This window comes from Alternaria viburni (assembly GCF_023758015.1).
Source record: "Alternaria viburni strain BMP 2772 chromosome Unknown scaffold_3, whole genome shotgun sequence".
Taxonomy (NCBI): Eukaryota; Fungi; Ascomycota; class Dothideomycetes; order Pleosporales; family Pleosporaceae; genus Alternaria; species Alternaria viburni.
Window position 1 is genome coordinate 1,346,286 of NW_026055772.1, and position 22,056 is coordinate 1,368,341.

Consider the following 22,056-nt stretch of genomic DNA (forward strand, 5'->3'; position numbering starts at 1 on the left):
TCTCGTAAAGTGGTAAAACGATATCCCGAACGCCAAACACAAAACCCGCCCACGCTATCAAGGTAAGATAAGAAAAAAATCGTGATCCAAACGGCCGTCCATCTAGATCATGTTGCTGCCAGGTTGCTCGTAGTCCATAATCGTGCTCTCAGGGGGCGCGACGCTCGTTACCCGACTGATACGGCTTGCTCGTGAGTCGGGACGATTGATCGACATCGCTCCACTCATGACCCTCACTACCTTCCTGCTCTTAGTTCCAGCGACCAGGACCTGGGCTGGGCAGACGACAATCTCGTCCTCGCCTTCGCCGAAGTCATCGCCCTTCTTGACGACTAGGGGGAACAGTACAATCTTGACCACCGACCCACGGGCTTGGAGTTCGTCGTTCGACGTCGTCTCGCCTGACCGTTCGTTCATTAGAGAGGCGTTGAAAGTAACCTTGGCGACGAGATCGCCCTTGGTATCGTACTCGGGTTGTAGCGGCGGCAGCATGATGTATTCCGCGCGTTGCGTGCGCATCTCAATTGATAGCTCCACTGCCAAGCGCATTACGTTGCGCAACGACTCCTGGATCTGGCGCTGCAGATGCGATGGTGGTGGAAGAAGTGTCGAGAGTGTGCTGTAGATCTCGTGCACGACAGCTTCAGTGTCCTGAGCGCGTTGCTGCATGAAAGGCTCTCTTCTCGCAAGAAGGGTAAGTGTGATAGCTCGCCATTGTGCCACAGCGCGTGGTGGGCCGACCTCTGAAAGTGTCTTCTCCAGCGCCTTGAGTTTCTGGCGCTGTTCTCGGTCCATACCGAATAGGTACCTGGTGAAGACGTACTCCCATATCATGGTCATAACCACGGACATGAAGACGTCTCGGCGCTTGACACGGTCCGCTAAGAGTGAATCGACATCTGAGCCATCGAGGATGGCATTGTCAAGGCGAGTGTCGATTTTCTGACGCGTTGATGCATCCAGTCGTGTATCAGCTGCGACCTCTGATGAAAGGCGGCATGCGCGAGTGTCAGAGAACTTGGAGAAGCGCAGCACCCACTGCTGTACATGTTGACACAGTTGTTGACAGGCGCTGTCAAAGTAGTCTTCATCGCGAACAGTGAGGAAGCTCTCACTAGGCTTCTTCGAAGCCAAGATCTGCTTTTGAAGGTTCTTGATCTGTTCGCGTGCAGTCGCCAGCTCTGCGGTTAGACGGTCGATTTCAGCATTGCGCTCATCTAGTGCTTCGCCAACTTCATCGCGGACGGCATCTGCGAGACCTCGCTGCATCTGGGTATGCTGACGACGAAGTTCCTCCAAGTCTCGTTGTGATGTTTGCCATTGCTGTTGCATGGCCTGGCCTTCAGCCTGAAGCTGAGCGTATTGACTGCGAAGGCTCTCTAGCTCTCGTTGTGATGCCTGCCATTGCTCATGCACCATCTGTCCCTCGGACTGGAGTTGGCCATATCGTTCATTGGCATCGTTGGTCAGGTTGCGATTGGCGTCTGTTAGTGCGTTGTTGAGTTGATTCAGGCGCGCAATCTCTTCTTGTAGTCGCTGAAGCGTATCCTTGAGTTGCGCAATGTCGATATCTCTTTGGTGAATCTGACGGTCACGTGCTTCTACTTCTTCAAGTACCAACTGCTCGTCAACTTGGCGCTGGTGTTGTGCAGCCTGCAAAGCCTCCTCAGCCTTGGCTTTGGCGGTCTCGACAGCTGAGTTTTGCGCAGCTAGCTGGTCAAGTTGCGTCTGGAGGTCCATAATTTGCATGCTTTGACGTTTGCGCACGCTTGGTGGACGTGAGGGCGAGCTAGGCGACCTTTGGGCTTCACCCCATGCTTCCTGCAAAAGACAGTCAGTAATCAGAAGCGACGTGCGCAACAACTGCGAACTACTTACAAAGGTTTCGGCCATACTGGTACGGCGACCTCTACCTGTACCCCGGACTGGGTCGTAAACCGGTGGGGCGGCGATACCTGCGATGGCTGCTGCTCCAGCCGCGAGCGCCGTGCTGGAGAGATTGGGTTGCGCGCTCTTAGCGTCTTGCGCACTGGCCTCGCCAAGCCTCGAGGCTGATCTGAGGTCACCTGACGTTTGCCGGTCCACTCTTCTCAACGACCGATCCGAACGTGTGCTGATGTTGCTCATAGAGCTCATAGGACGTTCCTGATCCGGAGACCTAAGCCTCGCGATGTTGCTCAGAGAACGCTGACTTTGAACACTGGGCGACCGCTGCTCAGCAATGTACTGCTTCAACGGGTCTGCGCTCGGAGATGAGCGAGGCATGCGGCGTGCGGGGCTGAGGGTCATGGTTCGGTCAACGCTGTCGTTGACCTGTGACCATGGTGAATCTCTTCCACCCGAGTTGTCTGCCATGGATGCCACACTTCGACGACCCGTGGGCGTTGGCGTGCTGGGCGGAGGTGATCTCAGGCGATCAGAAAGTTGCCTGAGACTCTCGGTGCGACGAGCTGACTTGAGTCCTCGCTCTGGCGCGCCGACATCAGCGATGGATCGTGACTTCTTGTGCTTGGTGTCATCCGGGCTGACTTCCTCAATGGACTCGAGTTGCTTGGTGCCTGGCGTGCGTTCGGACTTCGCGACAGGCGTGGAAAGGGTCTCACCCTTCTTCTCATTTGGATCTCCAAACAAGGATTGGTATGGCTCCTTCTGTGCAATCTGCTTCGTAGGCGATGTTCGACCGTGCTGCGACTCTGTGCGTGGTTTCTTGCCTTTGTCTTTCGACGGAGTATCATCAATTCTCTGAGTATCATGAGCGGGTGTTTGCGGCCCAACTGCTGGTGAAGTGCCATAGGCGCGTGTTGATGGCGAGGAATCGAAAAGATACGAGGTTCGCTCCTTCGTCGCAAAGTCGGTGCCTGGGGTTGTCGCGCCAGAAATCACTGGGTGTGTTGGCAAAGCAGGGCTGTCTTCGGCATCTTGGTCAGTTGCAATCGAGCGTTTTGATGCACCCAGAGGAGTCTTCGGTTCCTTCGACCGCCTCAGCGTACGTGTTGCCTTCTCGACTGGCTGTGCTGACTGTGCAGTGGCGGGGTCCCGACTGCTGTCGTCTCGAACTTCGGCGAATGACCACGATGGCTCGTTGGCTGGTGCTGCACCATGCGTTGATGATTTGGCTTCTTTGGAGCGCTTGTCGGAGTGTGAGCGTTCTGATGCGACAACATGCGCTGGTGATGCTGTTCTCTCAGTGGTGAATTGAGGCTCTTGTGTGGACTCCAATGTGTGTAGGCGCTTCTCGTCCGGCTGCTCATCGTCAAAGGATACAGGGTGTGTCCTGCGCTTATGAACTTCAGGAACGGCAGCTGGTGTCTCGGCTGGTGGTGCGTCCCTCGACGCGGTGCTCGACTCTCCCTCAACCCTCTCTTCAGTCTTCCTGCTCTTTTTGCTCTTCTTTCTTGGCGATGGAGCCCATGCATCCATATCCCTCTCTTTCTCCAACTCCCGCCTGCGCGTCTCCTCCTTCCTCTCGATCTCCTTTTCTTGCGTCACCTGTGGAAATGGATATTCCTTCGGCTCTCCAGCGGTCAGTGAACGGGCTTCCTGATCGAATGTCACGGGCAGTACGGGCACATCGTCAGTGGCTGCAGGTTTGGCGTCCTTCGCTGACTTCCTGGACCTCTCCTTCCTCGCTATCGTGTCTTGTCTGTTTGAATCTTCCTCTTTGACGTCGATAGACTTGGCTTCCAAACCTGTTGTTTGCATTGGCATCTCCGGAAGGACATCGGTGGAGTTTGGCGCGCGAGGCACGGACTGAGCAGGCTCAATTCCGCGGACTGTGGAGTCAGCTGGAGTCTCAACAGCGAGAGGCACATCTCGATGAGCCTCGATCGCCGGAGTCTCTGCAGCTGTATACTCAACACGGTCTTGCGGACGTGGAGCTCCTTCTTCGTCCTTCTTTGACTTCTTGCCTCGAACAATCGGCGCAACTGAAGCGTCTGCTTCTTCGCGAGTGTGTTCAGATTCCACTGGAATTTCTGGTATCGGGTGACGCTTCTTCTTGCTCTTGTTCCTTCTCAAACTTGACGACCCGGCCAACTCATCAGGGTCAGCTTCTTCCAGAACACCAGGAGGTGACTTTCGCGTTGCAAAAGCGGGGTCGTTGAGCACATCCAGTGGGTCGAACGATGCAGTGTCAGTCGTTGCCATTGCTACTTCGATGGGTGGCAGAACATCGGGTCCGCTAGGTTGGAGTGTTCGTAGTTTTGGCGAGCCGGAGACCGATGATGAGCGACTCAAGCTACCGAGTCGTGATCTGCCGGCTCTTTCCTTTGCAGCGGCAATATCATCATCGGGCGTGATATCGCGAGCTCCTGATATGGAGTTCGAGCGATGGAAAGCTCTATCGTTGATGACATATCCAGGATCAAAACCGGACTCCTGCAAACTGGCGGCGACAGTAGCTGCGAAGTCTATGTCTCTTGCGGGCGACTTCGAATCTGATCGCACTGGTGATGCCAAGCCAAGTTGACTACGAGATGCAACTCGAGAATGGAGCTGACGCTTCTCAGGCGATGGGGATCGAGATAGGTATCGCTTCTCGGGAGATTGGGGTAGAATGGGCGTAACAGATCGTGATTGACTTTCGTACTGTTCGGCGAGGTTTCTGACACTGCCCGACCCTTCTTTTCGCAGACCTCGTTCCACAGGAGCGCCATCCGGTGATTTACCGCGCTCAAACAAAGCTGCCAACTTGTGTTTCTTAGATGACTTCTTGTGCAACAAAGGGTGCTGAGTAGTGCTATCAGATTCGCTGGCCCTGACGTGGAGATCAGGGATAGAGACGTTGGACATAGACCTGACGTGTTCCCTCTTCGGCTGGCTGAGAATTGCTCCAATTACAGGCGACCCGGGCGTTGACGGTGTTGTAGGCCTTTTCCTGGGAGAAAGGCTGCGTTCTCGGATCGTATCTTGGCGGTTGTCGTACACAATCTGACGCACAATAGTCGGTTCAGGGGCGGTCTCCTCGACCGGGACGATGGGTGCAACGCTAGAGGACTCTCTTGAAGTCGTCGGAGACTTTGACTTGCGCTTCTGCTTCTTGCTCTTCTTGGGGGTCGTCTCGGCCTCAGGGATGGCATCAGTCGTTGGGGCGTCGACGGTCACACGCTCTTCTGGAAGTTCTCTTTGAGCAACAATCCCTTGAGGCTGCTTCTCCGGGACCGGCGCGATTGAAATCTCTTCTGTGGGCTCATTTGGGATGTCCATAGGAGCCGTGACTTGCTGCTCCTTAGGCCTTGACGAGTCAAGAGAACGCTCTTCGGTTCGGACGTCTTCAGAGACCACTACATCGTCGGTTCTCGATGTGAGAGGCTGTTCAGCAAGCAGGTCTTGCTTCTTCCCCTTCTTGTCTTTCTTACTCTCTTTGCGTACGAGAGTCGGGGCAATCGCAGACTCTGGTTCTGATTCACGCACAGCGGGGAATTCACGAGGCTGCTCGGTGCTTTCCGTAATGGAAGTCTTGATGGCAAGGTCGATGGGAGTCGGTTCGGGCTGGACTTCGGTGACTTTAACCTCTGGCTCTGGGTCAAATCGTGGCATAGTAGATGGCTCGGACCGAGGTGCCTCTTCCATGACGTCCGTCGCGATTGGAAGTTCGACGATCGCTGGTCCATGGGAGAAAGTGTCCCTGGATACCTCTTGGGTTGTGTGCGGTATCTCCGTAACGATGGGCTCACTGGTCTCGGGTAACGGTGCGTCTACCGTAACGGGCGCCTCGGGTTCCTGCGCGGGGAGTGTATCTTGCTTGGCTCTCTTTTTGCCCTTCTTGCTGAGCTTAGGAGATGGAATAGATGGCTCCTCGAGAATTGGCTCTTGTTGCTCGACGACTGGTGGTGGCAGACTGTCCGTGGTTGCCTCTGCTGGTGTAACGATTGAGGTATCGACATGTGTCTCCACCTCACGTTGGTTCGGCGTCATAGCCGCGAGTTCCTCAATAGCTGCCTCCTTGGAAGCCTCGACACTCGTCGCAGGGAAACCCTCACTGGAAGGTGCTGGCACTGACGTAGCTACCTCATAGTCAGGCAAAACTACTTCCCGAGATTCAGTCGGGGTAGAGAACGGAACATCCTCTACCGCGGCAGCTTGCTTGGCCCTTTTCTTGTCTTTCTTGCTAAGCTTCCTTGAAGGCACTAGTTCCTCTTCTACAAGTGTCTGTTGAAGATCTTGGGTGACGGTAGATGAGGCCGGGATGTCGGCTGCAGCTGGCTCATTAAGTACTACTCTCTCAGTATCGATGGAACGGGAAGCCTGGTGAAGTTTCTCTGGCGCGACAGTGTCTGCTGAAGACTCAGTGACGACTGATGGTGACTCTGTTGACTGCTCGGCGATTGGCTCTGGGTACTCAACGATCGGCGCGCTCGACTGCGTTACTGTCTCGGAGGATTCGACTGGATCGACTGCAGGCTGCTTGCCCTTCCTTTTCTTCTCCTTCTTGCTCAGTTTGCGAGAAGGCCCATCGGTCGCAATGATATCCTCTGTCAGCGCTGGTGTTTCGACAATCTCTCTCTTATCGACAACTTGCTCTTCTGCTAAGGTCGGCGCAGCTACGAACGCAGGCGTCTCGACGACTTCCTTCGTCTCAACCGCAGCCTCAGGTTCGGCCGCAGGAGTCGTCGGCATAGCGTCAGTGTCGCCCTTGCTCTTTCTCGCCTTCTTCTTGTCCTTCTTCGTGAGCTTGTTGACAATATCGAACATGGAAGCGGGCTCGATGGTGGAGGGCTCATCAGCGTCGTCTCGTGTGGCGAGCTCAACATCGAGTGCTTCTGCACGGAGTCGCAGATCGGCAGCTTCATCTTGAATTGCCCTAAGAGAGGGGGAGAGCTCGCTTACTGGAACAGAGTCGTCATGAGTGATTTGACGAGCTTCTTCGAGTGTCGTGGTGGACTGAGTAGGCTCGATAGGCTGCTGCTCCTCAAGGCTCCGGTAGTTGTCTTCTGGAGTAGCTTCGGCGACGGCAGGTACTGGGGTCTCCTCGACTACTGGAACGACCGGCGCGCTCTCTTCTGCTGGCGTGGGAGAATGTACCAACTCTTTCGCGGCCTCAGTGATAGTTGGCTGAGGGACGACTTGCTTAATGGGTGTCTCAGTGACGATTTCTGGAGGGGTTTCACTGGCAATCGTAGCGGGTCCAGAAGTTTCGTTGTCGGCAAGAGACTTCCGGCCCTTTTTGGCCTTCTTCGTCTTCTTCGACATTGAGCGCGAAAGGGAACTTTCCTCCACTGGCTCAGGTAGAGTCTGCTCGTTGCTCAAGTCGATTGTTGTCGTTGCAGGCTCGGATCGCATCTCCGATGGCAGCTCTCTGGCGATTGAAGATGATGCAAGAGGTGCCTCCGGAATGGACGGTTCAGAGATGGCTGGCTGGGCTTCAATGCTCTCGGATTGTGCTTCTGGGACGCTCCTGGCCTCCTCCACTACAGTAGTTGGCTCCGCTGACGCTTCGACTGAGGCGTCTGGCATCAGCTCTTGAGGGGGTTGTTGCTCGGAGTCTTCAAAGATCGGTGGTGCGACAGTGGGAACGGCCACATCAGCTTCGGGGACAGAACGGTCCTGGACATCAGTGATGCCTGTTGAGACATCTTCCGGTAGCTTGTCAACATCCATCTCTTGTGAGAAAGCCGGCTCTTGAGGCTGTTCGATTGCTTCGGGAGTAATGTTGGCATGGACAACAGGCTCTTCCGTCTTTACAGACTCCGTTGTTGTCTCCTCGATCTGAGTGGTCGTCGAAGCCATTGGCTCAGTCTCCGGGATCATTGCTTCCTGATCCCGTAGACTGATAAGCTGTAGTCGCTCGGTGGCGGCGGGCTCAGTCTCGAACGTTTCCGTTGCTTGTACTTGCTCAGGAAGATTCGATGTTTCTTTGACAGGCTCCTCGGGGAGATCAGAAACAGCAGATTGCGTCTTACTCTTCTTGTCCTTCTTCGCCTTCTTGCTCTTCTTTGATGTGGAAACAATCGTGTCCTCCACTGTTGCTTCTTGAGACAAAGCCTCAATCTTCGATTCTGGTACCTCGCGCCAAGATGAAGACTCAACAACAGGCTCATGTACCACTGGGGAAGTCTCCTGGACACTCTCAACCGTAGTAGTATCGACTGCAGGCGCTAGTTCTACCGTCGCTGGCTTGACGGTGGGCTCAACGATAGGCTCAACGATAGGCTCAACGATAGGCTCGACGATAGGCTCGACAATAGGCTCGACGGTGGACTCGACGACAGATTCGATAGTGGGTTCCATGGCTGACTCCGTGGCTGGCTCCACGACGGGCTCTTCCTCAACAATGGGTTCCTCGACTAGAGCGGCGGCCTGCTTCTGAGCCTTCTTCCTCTCCTTCTTGCTCAGCTTACGCTCAAGAACAGGCTCCTGCGTAACGGTCTCATTCTTGACTTCTTCGACGACAGTCGTCTCTGGCACCGCAACAGGTTCGTTGACTGGAGGTGCAGTCTCGGTGGCAGGTGCTTCAATGACCGTTTCTGGCAGTACGGTAGTCTCTGGTTGAATCGGAGCCTCAACCTTCGACTGCTCATCTGGAACTGATGTAATGGTGTCTTGTACTCCGGCTGTAGGCAGCGCGATCTCCTCGATCGTAGAAGTAACGTTGTCGGAGTCTGCTGTAGGCAAGGCTTCGGGAGCTGGCGTTGTGACATCTGACTTCTTGCCCTTCTTCTTGCTCTTCTTCTTGGAGACCGATGGGGATGCCGGCTCCTCGACTTGAGGCTCAACGTCCGTAGTCGGTACATCGGAAGGTCGCTCATCAACGATTGCTGGAGTGACAGTGGTGTCTGGCACTTGTTGGCTGACTGTCTCCTCGATTTGATCCTCGGTTGCGATTTCCTGTGTAACAGGAGCCTCTTGTGCAGCAGTGACTGGCGCATCGATGACTGGCACCTCTTCGATGGATCGTTGAATGGTAGGCTCTTGAGCAGTATCAGGCAAGGGCGTTGGAATAGCGTCCACGAGAGGCGGCGTAGGATCGGCTATCTCGGTTTCTTCCTTGGTCTCCTCCGTTGGGGGCATGGTTAGTGCGCGGTCGTCCAGTGAAGGTTCTTGGTCAATCGTAGGGACAATTGTCTCAACCACAGCATCTTCCTGAGGCAAAGAGAGTGGCACATCCCGAGTCGCTGGCTCATTGATGCTAGCGCCAACATCTTGGACGGTTTCGACCCCGGGCTGTGCTGCGACTTCATTGACAGGCGTGATAGCATCGGAAGCCTTCGATTTCGCCTTCTTGGCCTTCTTCTTGTCCTTCTTGGACAACGGTGCGGCCTCAGCGATCTCGAGTGGAGCCTCTGGCTCTACGATTGGGGTCAAAAGTTGCTCGTCTTGGGCACCTGATGTGATCTCAGGCTGGATTGGGCCGACAAACTCCTCCCCAACTGTCTCGGCTGGTGGGCTGATGATGCGATCTTCAGGTAGCGGTACCTGAGCGGCGTCTTCTACAGGCTTGAAGATCACTTCTTGATCAAGCTTTGATTCCGCAAGCTCTGAGGATTCGCGGGTGTCTTCGGTGACAGGTACTGGTGCATCTTCAGACGTTATCGGCTCGTTGACGGTAGTCTCTGGAACGAATGGGATGTCCTCAGGCTTTGGTGCGGATACATCTTCAACTGGTGTGGACTCAATGACCGGCGTTGTCTCGGTCGCTGGTTCAATGGCTCGCTCGGCCACCGGCTCCAAGACCGGCTTAGCAATTGGCTCGACGACCGCGTCGGCAACTTCTTCAATGACCGGAGTAGGCGCGGCCTCCGTAGTAACATCTCGAGGTAAGTCTCGAAGTATATCAGGAGTGGTCTGCTCTACTACTTCTTCCGCTTGAGATTGTTTCTTGGCCTTCTTGCTCTTCTTCTTGTCTTTCTTCGAGAGCGAAAGTACGGGAAGCTCCTCCGTGGGCGATTGAAGGGCAGCAGGAGTTGTTGGCTCAAGCTGTGTTGTTGTCGGAGGCTCGGATACGATTTCTGGAACCTCAGCGGGCGCGTCACGTTCGATGCTTGGTAGCGAAGGTTGCTGCGTCTCTTCGACAGGCTTCGAGATCGGCTCTTCTGGGCCGGTAGTCTTGTCGTCTGTTGTCGGAACTGCTGGTTGAACATCCTCGACCTGTTCAGGAACCGTGACCTCGCGTGACACTTCTGATTCGTTGACTGGTTCAGACGCCAGCGGGGTTGGCTCAACATGAACGGATGGCAACTCCTCTGGCTGGGAAGACTGGACTTCAGGAACGGTCTCGATAGACGACGCCTGCTTGGCCTTCTTGCTCTTCTTCTTGCTTTTCTTTGAAGAGGTCGGCTCCTCGATTGTCGGCGTTGGAACTTGCTCCACTTCCGGAACGACAATGGCGGGCTCTTCGATGTTTTCAACGGTACGTTCAGCATCTTGGGGCACAGGCTCCGCGATGGTCGTTTCTTCGGTAACCCCAAGCAAAGAAGCGGGAGTCTCGGGCTGTGTGGTTGAATCCTGGCGCTCGTCTGTCGTGACCCGAACAGACACATGCTCTTGGACATCAGGCGTTACGTGTTGGTCCTTACGAAGGGCGGGTTGTTTGACAATAGGCTCTGTATCTGCTTGAGGCTCGGAAGGATGCGCAACCTCGATGTCTCGAACAATTGCGACATCCTCTGAAGGCTTGACGTCCTCGAATGCAGACGCAATTGGTACTTCAGGTTCCACAACTGTGATATCTTCGTTTGGCTTGTCGGCAACATCGCGCTCAGGCTCAGTGACGCTGGTGGCTTGCTCCTGCTCCTCTAGTGCGGAGGCGCGCTTGCCCTTCTTGTTCTTCTTTTTCTTCTCAGAAGGAGCGGCCAAGCCCTCATCAGCTTCGCCGAGTGAACGGGTTGGTTGTGTTGCTGGCGTCTGAGAAGATTCCTGCACAACTTCCTTGGTCTCGTCTTGTTGCTGCAGAGCAGTCGGTTGATCTTCTTCAACGACCACCGGAGTAGGTGTGGGTTCCTGGAGCGTTTCCACCGTAATTGGATCTTCCAGTGTGGGCGCTGAGTTGACACCTGGAGGCGGGGATGGCTCAGTGGCGCTGGTATCGACTGGAATGATTGTCTCAGACGCAAGGTCTTCCAGAACAGGTGCTTGCTCCTCGATATCCCTCGCGGCAACGTCTGCAACGGCAGTTGTGGGCTCTTGCGGCGCGGTCGACTCCAAAGGCTGTTCAACTTCCACTGACTTCTCCTCAGTAGCGATCGTGGCAGTCTGCTCTGGCAACCCCTCAACTATGACCGTAGGCTCTCTACGCTGATCAGCCTCGGCAACCACCTCCTCAACCTTCTTCTCCTGCTCTTCCTCGACTCCCCTCTCCACTATCTCCTTCTCAACATCCCCCTTTTCCTCGTCTTTCTTCTCCTCCTCACGTTCCCTCTCCTCCCTCGCATCATGAATCTCCACCTCCTTCTTATCATCAAAATCATCAACAAGCTCGTTATTCGTAAAAGATTGGGGATATTGTGTCGGTATCCCCGAGAAAGGTAGTTGGGTCTCCGAAAGTGTAGGAATCGACAGAGACGGCTGAGTATCAGAGTTGGCTGCCTCAGGCGTCTCATCTGCTAAAAAAGGCTCCGCAGTTGTTGCCTTCTTAGCTTGCTTCTTGGCCTTCTTCTTGTCCTTCTTGGAGGAGGAAGGGGACGAAGGCGCTTCGAGCTCTCTGTCTGGCGGCTTGGGATCGCCTGGTGACGGGTCTGGTGTAGCAGTAGTTGGTGCAGGGTCTTCAGCTAGGGTTGAGGTGGTTGTTGGCTCCGAAGTTGCGGTGGGCTGCTCGAGGTATGCTTCAGCCTGCTTCGCCTCGCTGATAGGTTCCGCGACTGGCAGGGCACGGGGTTCATCCGCTTGGGGCAATTGCTCAGTAGTGGTCTCCTTAACCACTTCGGGAACAGATGACTGAGGCTCGGCAGAAAGAACCTTTGACAAATCCTCTGCAGGTGTGGCTGGCCGGGATGATTCTACTTCAGCAACGGATGCGCGTTTGGCTTTCTTCAACTTCTTCTTTTGCGACTTCGATAGCCCAGCCCATTCCTCTGGTTCTTGCTCGTCGTCCGGCTGGACTTCTGCAGAGGTGGCAGTGGTGCTGGGGATAGTCTGTGCGTCTGGTGTGGTAGTCTCAACCGAGTTGTCAGCCGTAGGCGCAATGCTGGGCTTCTCGGTCTCGGTGGCGGCGTTCACATCGCGGCTGGTAGCTGGTTCCTTGCCTTGATCGACCTCAGTTGTAACTGTAGCCGGTGCAGTCGAATGATTAAGATCTGTTCGTGGCGCTTCGTCGATGATGGCGCTGGTAGTTGTCGTGTCAGGCACCACCGAAGGCTGTTCACCTGATGAGGACCCAGCTGTCTCGGGCAAAGGCTCGGCGGAGATCACAGGCTCAGAAGACTCAGCCTTGGGCTTCTGGGCTGCTTTCTTCGCCTTCTTCTTGTCTTTCTTCGACTGTGACGCCGTGTCCTTTTCTTCCGTGGGTTCCGTGACAATCTGCTCAACCGCAGGAGTGGATACTGTTGTATCCTCAGACACAGTGGGAACAACGTCTGACTGCTCTTTCTGGTCAACTGCTGGTACGGCAGACTCTTGTTCAACAGTAGGAACATCTTTGACAGCTTCCGTAAGCTCTTTAGCAGACTCATCAACCGGAGTGGAAGGCAGCGATGGCTCAGCCTCCGCGGCTGATACACGCTTGCTCTTCTTCGCCTTCTTCTTGTCTTTCTTGGAAGGTGTGGTTGGCTCATCGATGGTCGAAGATGTCGCTACGGGCTCCTCTGCCGAAGTCTCGGTCGGAATGGTGGCAGAGACTGGCTCGGAAGCCACTACCTCAGATGGCTGCTCTTCTACAACTGTGGTCGCTGGAAATTGCTCTTCTTCGACTGGAACGGCAGAAGACACGTCGCTCTTGCTTGGCTCCTCAACAATCACGGGAGTTGCAGTAGGCTCCGTTGATGTGGCTTCGTCGGGCTGCTGCTCAAGAACCTGAGTAGCAATGTCAGTAGCGTCATCAAGAGCGCGCTCTAATGACCTTTCTGCTGGTGTCTCCACTTGAGTCTCCGTCTCCGCCTCCGCAATCGATTCGCGCTTTGACTTCTTCGACTTCTTCTTGTCCTTCTTTGAGACCGGGCTGGTAATCTCTGGCACAGCCTCAACTTGACTGAGTTCTTCGGAAGCAGGTTCGGGTGTAGCAATGAGCTGTTCGGCAGGCGTAAGGTGAGATGAAGTGTCTTCGGTGACGTCGGTCAAAGTGCTTGGCACCCCTTCCACAACGGGAACTTCCGAGGCGGGTACCTCTGTAGCTGAAGATGCAGGCTCTTCCAAGACTGGCTCAGTCTTCTCTTCGACAGGGGTTGACGGAATGGAAGTGGGCTCCTCGGCGATCGAAACGCGCTTCGCCTTCTTTGCCTTCTTCTTGTCCTTCTTCGAGAGTGGAGCGGCGACTTCCTCAGTGACCTCGGGCACGGGTGCATCGGCAGCCAGCGTCTTCTCAGTCGGCTTGGACTCAACTATTGGCTCCTTGGACACTGATGCTTGCTCTTTCTCTTGAACCGACGCCTCGGCAACGGATGGGGCTGTGGTATCGACAGTCGCTTCGCGCTCAACAGACACTTCTAGCGCGGGCTTGGTGTCAGAAGTAAGTTCCTCGGCGGTGGCGGACTCAGGGAGGGTGTCAGAAACGATGGTAGGCACAGGTGTCGGGTCCGCAGCAGGTTCAGGTACAGTCGCTGCTTGCTCAGGTTGGATAGTGTCCTTCTCCTCGGTTGTCGCTTCAGGAACGGAAGGAACAGTAGGCTCTCCGGCAATGGAAGCACGCTTAGCCTTCTTGGCCTTCTTGCTCTTCTTGGAAGTAGACTCCTCCTCATGCTGTTCAGTCGCAGGCGCAACGTCCTCGTTCTCGACTACTGTAACTTCATCTTGCGCTCCAGTTACAGCCGCGGTATCGGTCGCAGAGGTGGCAGCGGCGTCTCCAGCTAGCGGAGTGCTTGGAAGTACATCATCTTGACCTGCGATGATCACCGGCATCGACTTGGGAGATGTAGCCTCGGGAATGGTTTGTGTCTCAGCGACGGGCTCTTCGATGGGTGTCTCGTGGACAGTCGGCAGGACATGTTCCTCCTGAGCTGGCTCATCAACGGTCTTCGAGACGGTCTCGACTGGCGCAGAAGATACCTCGGGTATCTCACTCTCAACTTCAGCCTTCTTGGATTTCTTAGCCTTCTTCTTGTCTTTCTTTGAGAGTGGTGTCGCTTCCTCGGTGGCTTGCTCTGGGACGGGTTCATCACGTGCTGGCTCAAGATCGATCACCTGAACCACTTGTTCAACCTGCGCTGGCTCTGTAGGAGCGGGGACGTCTTGCTCAGTAGTAGAGGTCTCCACAGGCGTAGGCAGAACATCGGTAGTAGGCTCGGACGTAACATCGCGACTAACCGATTCTTCAGTGGCCGCAGCGGTAGATGGAAGCGCTTCTTGGACAGTGTTCTCCGGGAAGACTGGCTCAGACTCGGTAACGGGAGTCTGGGGTTCGGAGATCAACTCTCCCTTCTTGCCCTTCTTCTTCTTCTTGCTCTTCTTGGGTGTACTGGGAGCATCTTCGGCCTCAACCTGGTCTTGAACTTGTGAAATCTCGGGCAGTGTCCTCTCCGTTGATGCAACATCATCGAATGAACGCTCTGTAGTCTCAAGAGGTGCTACCGAGCTCACAACGTCGGCAGCAGGCTCGGTTGGCTTCTCGAAAGAGGCATCAGCGACCTTGGGCTCGACCTCTGAAGGTTTGACGGTTTGGTGCTGCTCAGTGGTTGCGGGTGCAGCTGCCTCAAGGTTGACATCAAGCTTGGCATCGGCAGCAGTATCTTCCGTAACAGGCTTAGGCAGAGGCGTCGCTGGGATTTGCTCAGCCTCGGCCTCTTGGTTGGCTTTCTCCTTCTTTGCCTTCTTCTTGCCCTTCTTTGAGACAGGCTCGGCACCCTCATTCTCGATGTCTTGGCTGGAAAGGGTAGGCGCAACCGAAGCTTCTTCAATGGGCGTATCCTGCTGCGCGGATGGAACGTCCGCAACGCTCTCCTGGATGAGTGCAGGCACATTGGTGTCAACGACTGTGCGAGTCGGTTCCTGCGAAGGCAGCAAAGTATCTTCAATACGTTTCTCCTCTTGAACAGTCTCAGAAGGGACGTCGAACTGTGGTGCTGGCTCCTCAGTAACCGGTGTGCTGGGCTCAGTAGTGTCGATGGATTTGCCTTTCTTACTCTTCTTCTTCTTGCTCTTCTTCGAGATTGGCTCAGCTGGTTCGGCTTCGGCGACAGGCTCAGCGGGAGCCACAGGAACGTCGAGGTCTTGGCTGCGCTCTGGCTGTGTGGTATCCACCTTATCAGAGATGTCGGTAACGACTTCAGGAACAGCAGGAACGTTCTCCGCAGCCTCGACTTGAGGAATTGCAGGCTCGTCGAGGTCTTTGTCGTCGGTTTCAGGAAGAGCTACGAACTCAGCTGGTAATGCTTCTTCTTGTGACTTCGCGGCCTCAATTTGAGGTATTCTCTGCTCTTCCAAATCCTTGTCGTCGGTTTCGGGAAGAGCGACAAGCTCAGCCGATGGAGTCTCGCGCTCTAGCTTGGAAGTCTCACCTGGCACCGATGGTGTAGTCTCAGCTGTGGGCACCTCAGGTTGAGCAGACTCCGCGAACGGATCTGGTTGAGAAGAAGTTACTTCAGTGATACGCGTGCTTGGCTCGGTTTCAAGTGACTTGCCCTTCTTAGCCTTCTTCTTCTTGCTCTTCTTCGATGGTGTTGCTGGCAGATCATCCACAATCGGCTCGTCGATCTCTCGAGCTGGCGTCTCTGGAAGAGGTACTGCTTCTGCTTCGGTGGTTGAAGCCTCATGCAATGTCTTTGATGGAACATTCTCGGCAGGCACCGAAGGCTGAGAAATCTCCGCGATGGGCTCATCGATCTCGCGGGCCGGCGTCTCTGGAAGAGGCACCGCCTCTGCTCCGGCGACTGCCTCTACAGGAACCTCAGGCGCGACTTCGATCGCTCGGTCTGCTGCGATTGCTTCAGTCTCGGCCTGAGCCTCTTGGATTGGCTTGGGAAATCCAGCGAGTGCGGCATCCTCAATTGACTTAGATTCAGGTCCAGCAGCTTCGATAGAAGGTTGAGTATCCGTCTGCACATCGGCTAGGTCTGAAGAAGTGGGTTCGATCTCGGCGGATTTCCCCTTCTTGGCCTTCTTCTTCTTGGACTTCTTTGATGGCGTAGAAGGCTCTTCCTCCAATGGTGTCGCAGGCTGCTGTGACTCTTCGGCAGGAACTTCTTGGGCAGGAACTGGAGTGTTCGTGGGAATCTGCCTTTCGACGATCTCGGGTGTTGCTTCAACGCCGACCGTAGCGGGTGCAGGGGTGACATCGGTCGATGCCTCCTGGAGCGACTCGGGTTGTTGTTGCGATTGGGGTAGAGTTTCATTGACGGCCTCAGCTTCAATATCGGTGGTCGGGGTAGCCAGTGCCTCGTCATCGGCCTTCGCCTTCTTGCTCTTCTTCTTTTTCTTGTCTTTTTTAGAAGAAGATGGGGCCTCGGCAACATCATCGACGACTAGATCCGCAGGCTGGCTTGGCTCGGCGATTGGTGCATCTTGTGTCGGGACGATAGGAGCCTCAGACAGGGGCTCAAGTCGAGTTGGTTCGGCTGACGCAGAGATCTCGTTCGCACGCTCCGCAACGTCTGACTGCAGCTGTTCTCTGGGAAGGGCCGATCCAGTCTCCTCGGTAGCCGTATCCTTCGCATCTACATTGTCCTTGACTGATGTCTCCGCACCAAAGAGTCCCTCCCCTTGGCCAATGTCTCTACTCTTGCTCTCCTCCTCTTGACCCACAACCTCCTCCACAGGCGTCTCGACACTCTTGCTCTTCTTCCCCTTCTTCTTCTTGTCTTTCTTCGAAGTAGGTGTCGATGGCGTGTCCTCAACTGTCGGTTCAACAGAAGAGGTGACTTCGTCCACAGATTTTGGCTGCTCTAACGGAGTAGAGAGATCTTCATCGAAGCTCTCTATTGGGAGAGGGACAGTGGCTGCATCAGCTCCATCGTCGTGCTTCTGCTCTGGGAGAGAGAACTCTACAGCAGAAACGTGACCGGCAGATGAAGGTTGCTCGATATCGCGGGATCGATCAACTACTTCGCTTGGAGTTGCTACTGGTTCGCTGATTGGGGCAGAAGTCTCGAGGGGTGCGTCGGTCTGCTCAGGTACGGCTTCGGTCTCAGGCTGGGGTGTCACAGTGCCGCTCTTCCGCTTGCTCTTCTTACCCTTCTTGGTCTTGGCTGTAGCAACAGTCTCAGCTTCTACAGGCGCAGAAGAGGGCTCGGGAATTGGCTCCTGCTTAACAAGAACATCTCTTGGAACTTCCTTTTCGAGAGGCTGCATGAGATCTTCATCAAGTTGTGCAGCAGGCAGAGGAACGTCAGCGGCCTCGACAATAGAAGGTTGGGTGACATCCGGAACGGCAGTCGGCTGGTTGGCGACAGACTCAGGAGCTGTAATAGAAGATGGCTCGGGAGTAGTTGTAGGCTCCTCCCGAGGCGTGGAGATACCGCTCTTCTTCTTGTTCTTCTTGCTCTTCTTCGCCTTTGGCGCATCGTCTTGAACAGAAGGCGAGGACTCAACTGGTGCTTCACGCTCTGTCGGGGTGGCCACATCGAGAGGCAGAGAGGGCTCTTCACGGGAAGGCTCTTCAACAGTCGGTGCGAGCTCGGATACAAGCTCTGCAGCCTCCGTGTTGGAGGGCGCAATCTTCTCTTGCACGATCTCTGCGGATACCGGTTCAGTAACAGTCTCGGTGACAGGTGCAGATTCGCTTGCAGGAGCATCCAGGGAACGTTCAGCAGCAGATTCGATTGGGGTTGTTGGGGCTGCGGTCTCAACCTCAGTGCTTTCGAGTTCAGCCTTCTTGTTCTTCTTGCTCTTCTTGGCCTTCTTCTTGCTGACAGGTGACGTGACTTCATCTTCGGCGATGGTAATTGGCTCTGTAGTAACTGGTTGCTCGGGCTTGACGGTACTTTCGGCAGAATCAACGATAGGCGGCTCTTCAGTCAGAGGAGTTGGCTCAGATACTAGCTGTTCGCCCCAAGCCTCTATCGCAGATTCCAAAGGCGTCTCAGCAGGTTTGGCTGTTTCAGGTTCAGGCTTGACAGGCTCAGCGGTCACCTGGTCGCCCAGATCCTTTGCCGCCGCGTCAACTGGAGCATCGACGGACTTGGCAGCGTCGGCTGCAGGCTCATCGAAATCGGGAATCGGTACGCTGCTCTTCTTCGCCTTCTTCTCCTTCTTGGTCTTGATGATCTTCTTCTTTGACGAGCTGGGTTCAACCGAGATACGGTCGTAAGCTGAACCGCCAGACTCGGTCGGGACGAAGTCAGAGATCGTGCTAGTGGGCTTTCCAGCATCAGTGAACAGGCCACTTCGGCCAAGAGACAATTGCTCAGCAGGCTTCTCTTCGACGATGGTGTCTTTGCTGACCGTTGCCGAGGGCTGGGCGGGTGCTGCCACTGATGGGAACGTGAACGAAGGCTTACCATTATCGGTAAAGAAACTGGTCTGAGGTGCAACGAAAGTGGCTGGCTCTTTTGTCTTCGCAGGGGCGTTTTCATCGGCAGTTGAGGCAGTTTGCTCAGTAGACTTTGGCACTGATGGGAATGCAAATGAAGGTCTTCCATCATCAGTGAAGAATGTGCTCCGTGGCGCAACAAACGCTGGCTTCTTCTGCTCTTCCACAACCTCTGCTTCCTTTGCGACCGAAGGAGCTTGTTCGGTAGTCGTAGATGGGATCGAAGGGAACGAAAACGAAGGCTTCCCATCATCTGTGAAGAAAGCATTGCGTGGCGAGACATCAACAGGAGCTGGTGTATCATTCGCGACTGGAACTTCTCTAGATACGACGCTTGATTCAACCGCGGGGGCGGGTGACGTCTTCGGGAATGTGAACGATGGTTTGCCGTTGTCGGTGAAGAATGCGGTACGCGGGGACACAAAAGCAGGGCTCTTTTCCTCTTTGGCAACAGGTGCCTCTTCAGGCTCGGTCGTTGGCTCAGCTGCAGGCTTGGTGGATACTGGTGGGAACGTGAAAGACGGCTTGCCGTCGTCAGTGAAGAAGGCAGTAGATGGAGTGGCATCCTCAGATTGCTTTGTAGCCTTCTCTTCAACGACAGGAGCCTCCTTGGGAGTCTCGATAGATAGTTGTTGAGGCGCCGTGGAAGCCTGAGGGAATGCGAAAGAGGGTTTGCCATCATCAGTGAAGATCGCAGTGGGAGCTGTGGTGCTCGAGCTAGCTTCTTCCTTGACAATTTCGCGGGTCGTAGCCTCAGTAGGTCGCTGTGTAGGAACAGACGATCTCCTAGACTCAATCTTCTGCAGCAACTCCGGCTTTGACGTCTCATCCTGCGTCTTCACTCGGGAGATGGAAGGCCTCTTCTCAGACTTGGAACTCTTCCTCTCAGACACAGTTGGTGAGGATGGTTGTGACTTGCGCTTGGCCTCTTCTCTGGCTGCAGCTAGTGCGGCGAGGACGGCAGATTGGGGCTTCGGAGAAGACGGAGGCTCGGATGTTGGCGGCGGCGGGGCCTTCTTCTTGCCCCATCCAATAGCACCCCACAGGCCGGAACCCCAGCCTGAACCTGCCGATTGCCCTTCGATCCCAGAGGCTCGGCGGTTTTCTTCGACGGGAGTGTTCTTGGCTTGTTCGGCGCCGTCAGCTGTGCTAGGCCGAGCTGGAACCTCTGGTGTGGCAGGCCCAGCTGTAACTTCCGACTTGGGCTCTTCGGGGTTTGCTGGAGTAATGGGTACAGGCTCTGTCGCTTGCTGGACTGCTTCGTCGGTCGAGGGAGCTGGTGGTTCTTCGGGGACTGCTGGAGCAGTAGGTGCAGGCACCGCCTCTTGCGAAACTGCTTCATCAGTCGAAGTGGCTGGTACTTCTTCTTGAACCAAGAAATCCATGACATCAACCTTGTCCTTGGGCTCTTCGCGTTCGAAAGATGGCTCGAAGATATCGCGTTCAATAGTGTCTTGTTGCGACTCCGACGAAGGCAAGATCTGGTCATCTTGCGTGGAAACTTCCGGTAGGGATACGGGCTCGACCTCGGGCTCAGCCTCAGCTTGCTTGTTGCCGCGTTTACCCTTCTTGTTCTTCTTCGCCTTCTTGGACTTGGGTGTAGTCGCAACTTCCTCCTCGATGACCGGCTCAGGAATTGAGGGTTCAGTAGACTTGGAAGAGCTGGGTTCGACAGGGGCGTCTTGTGAAACTTCGACAGCTGTAGCAGCCGGTTCGGTAGTGATCCCAAGACCCTGCTTTGCCTCTTCAACAGATTCGATTGATCTCGCAGTTTCTTGAGGGATATCAAAGACGGCGCGTCGAACCTCGGTGGATTCGTCCTCTTTTGGTGCAGTAGTGTCCAAAACCTTCTGTTGAAAGGCCTTGGTATCCTTGGGCGTTCCGACAGGCTCACCAACAAGCGTAGCATCGTCCGTAACGACGGACTCAGTCCTATTCTTGGCCCAATCTTCCTCGTTGTCAACGAACGTAGTGGCGAAGCTGAAGGAGGGCGATGGCTTGATTATCTCCTCGGGTGATTGAGCTACGGGTGATGGGATAACAGGCGACGGGGATACGGGAGACTCGGCGGCGACGGGCTCCTTGCCCTTCTTACTTTTCTTGGTCTTCTTGGCCTTACCCTTGCCCTTTGGCGATGGTTCGACAACAGGTTCGATGGTTTCCGGCTCAGGTTGCTCTGGCTCAGCAGCGGACGAAGCCTTGTCTTTGGTGTCATCGCGCTGAGATCGAGTTGGTGAAGGAGAGCGTTTTCGCAAAGCAGCTGCTGTCAAACCACCTACTACTGCGCTAAGAGCAGCGTCTTGGAGTCTCGATGAGCTGCTCGATGGGGCAGAAGTAGTGTCGCGTGATTCAGGAACGTCGCGCATTATCTTGTCGTCGAGCGGCGCGCTTGTCTCAAGAGGAGTCTCCGCCTGTGGGGAGGTCAAAGTCGACATGAAATCGTCGGTGGACGAATCCTGTTCCTGTGCTCTGGCATGCTCCAGTGCCGCAGTAAGCGATTCATAGTTTGGACCGCTAGACGGTGCCGACGCTTCCTGCGCACCTGTGAAGTAGTCAGAGGCCTTGGGTGTAGCTTGGCCAGATTCTTCGACCTCTTCAATCTCGCGATGGGCAAGCTCGGGATGCTGAACCTCCGGTCCATGGCTGGGCGCAATGAGGTCGGCTACGGTACTCAAAGGATCGAAAAATGAGTCATAAGATGACTGTCCAGCGCTCTCATAAGGTGACTCTTGAGCAGACTCAAACTCTTCTTCTGAATCCGCGCCAGAGACTACTGAAGAAGCACTACTGGGTGGAAGTGCTGGCAACACCTCATCGATCTCATTGGACTTGCGGTTGCGCTCCACCAGATACAAAGGTCGGAACTCTCGAGAGTTCCTAAACTCTGTGGAGTGCGTCTTGCCATGGCGAGAACGGGTTGGTGAAGGGCCAGGAAGAGGATCAGCTGCTAAGCTAGGGTCAACGGTAGAGGGTATAACGGGCTTGCGGAAGCGTATGGGAACTGCCGTTGAAGATAGTCGACGTTGAGAAATCGCAGTCGAAGGACGTGTGACGTCTGGCGAACGTGTTGGTGAACCTGGCCTAGACAGCGGCAGCGGAGGTAGCTCATCGGGGAAAGCTTCCAGCTGCCAAGGCTGAAGGCCTGTCAGACGAGTTAGAAGCGCGCGGCTGTCTTCGAACGATAGTTCGGGCGGTAGGTCGTTGTCTCCAGAGGCGGTGAAGCGTTGGGCATCATCCGAGGTCGAAAGAGGAAACTCGGCCCGATCTCCAAGGATTATGCCACTACCCTCGTGGGCCTGATCGACAGGCTCACTTACGGGCAGTGGACTTGGAGTGGCTGTGGTCACTGCCCGATCGCCTAAAAAAGACTGCTGTTGTGGTTGTTGTTGTTCATCGGCATGCGAGGGCGGGGTTCGAGGTGGTAAGAGATCCTATAAACACGACATCAACATTCATTCTAAATACATTGCGAACAACGGTGCTATCGCACATGAGAAGAGCGATGT

At 55.0% G+C, this 22,056-nt stretch overlaps 1 protein-coding gene across 1 annotated transcript in view; it reads right to left on the reverse strand.

The window, feature by feature from the left end:
- Positions 1 to 102: 102 nt before the first annotated feature.
- Positions 103 to 22,056, reverse strand: part of J4E79_002078 (uncharacterized protein) — a gene marked incomplete at both ends in the record, with an annotated part of 29,543 nt that continues 7,589 nt past the window's right edge. The window contains one exon of the mRNA XM_049350981.1: positions 103 to 21,981. Coding sequence (XP_049214820.1) covers positions 103 to 21,981 — 21,879 coding nt within the window. The remainder of the gene's footprint in view (positions 21,982 to 22,056) is intronic.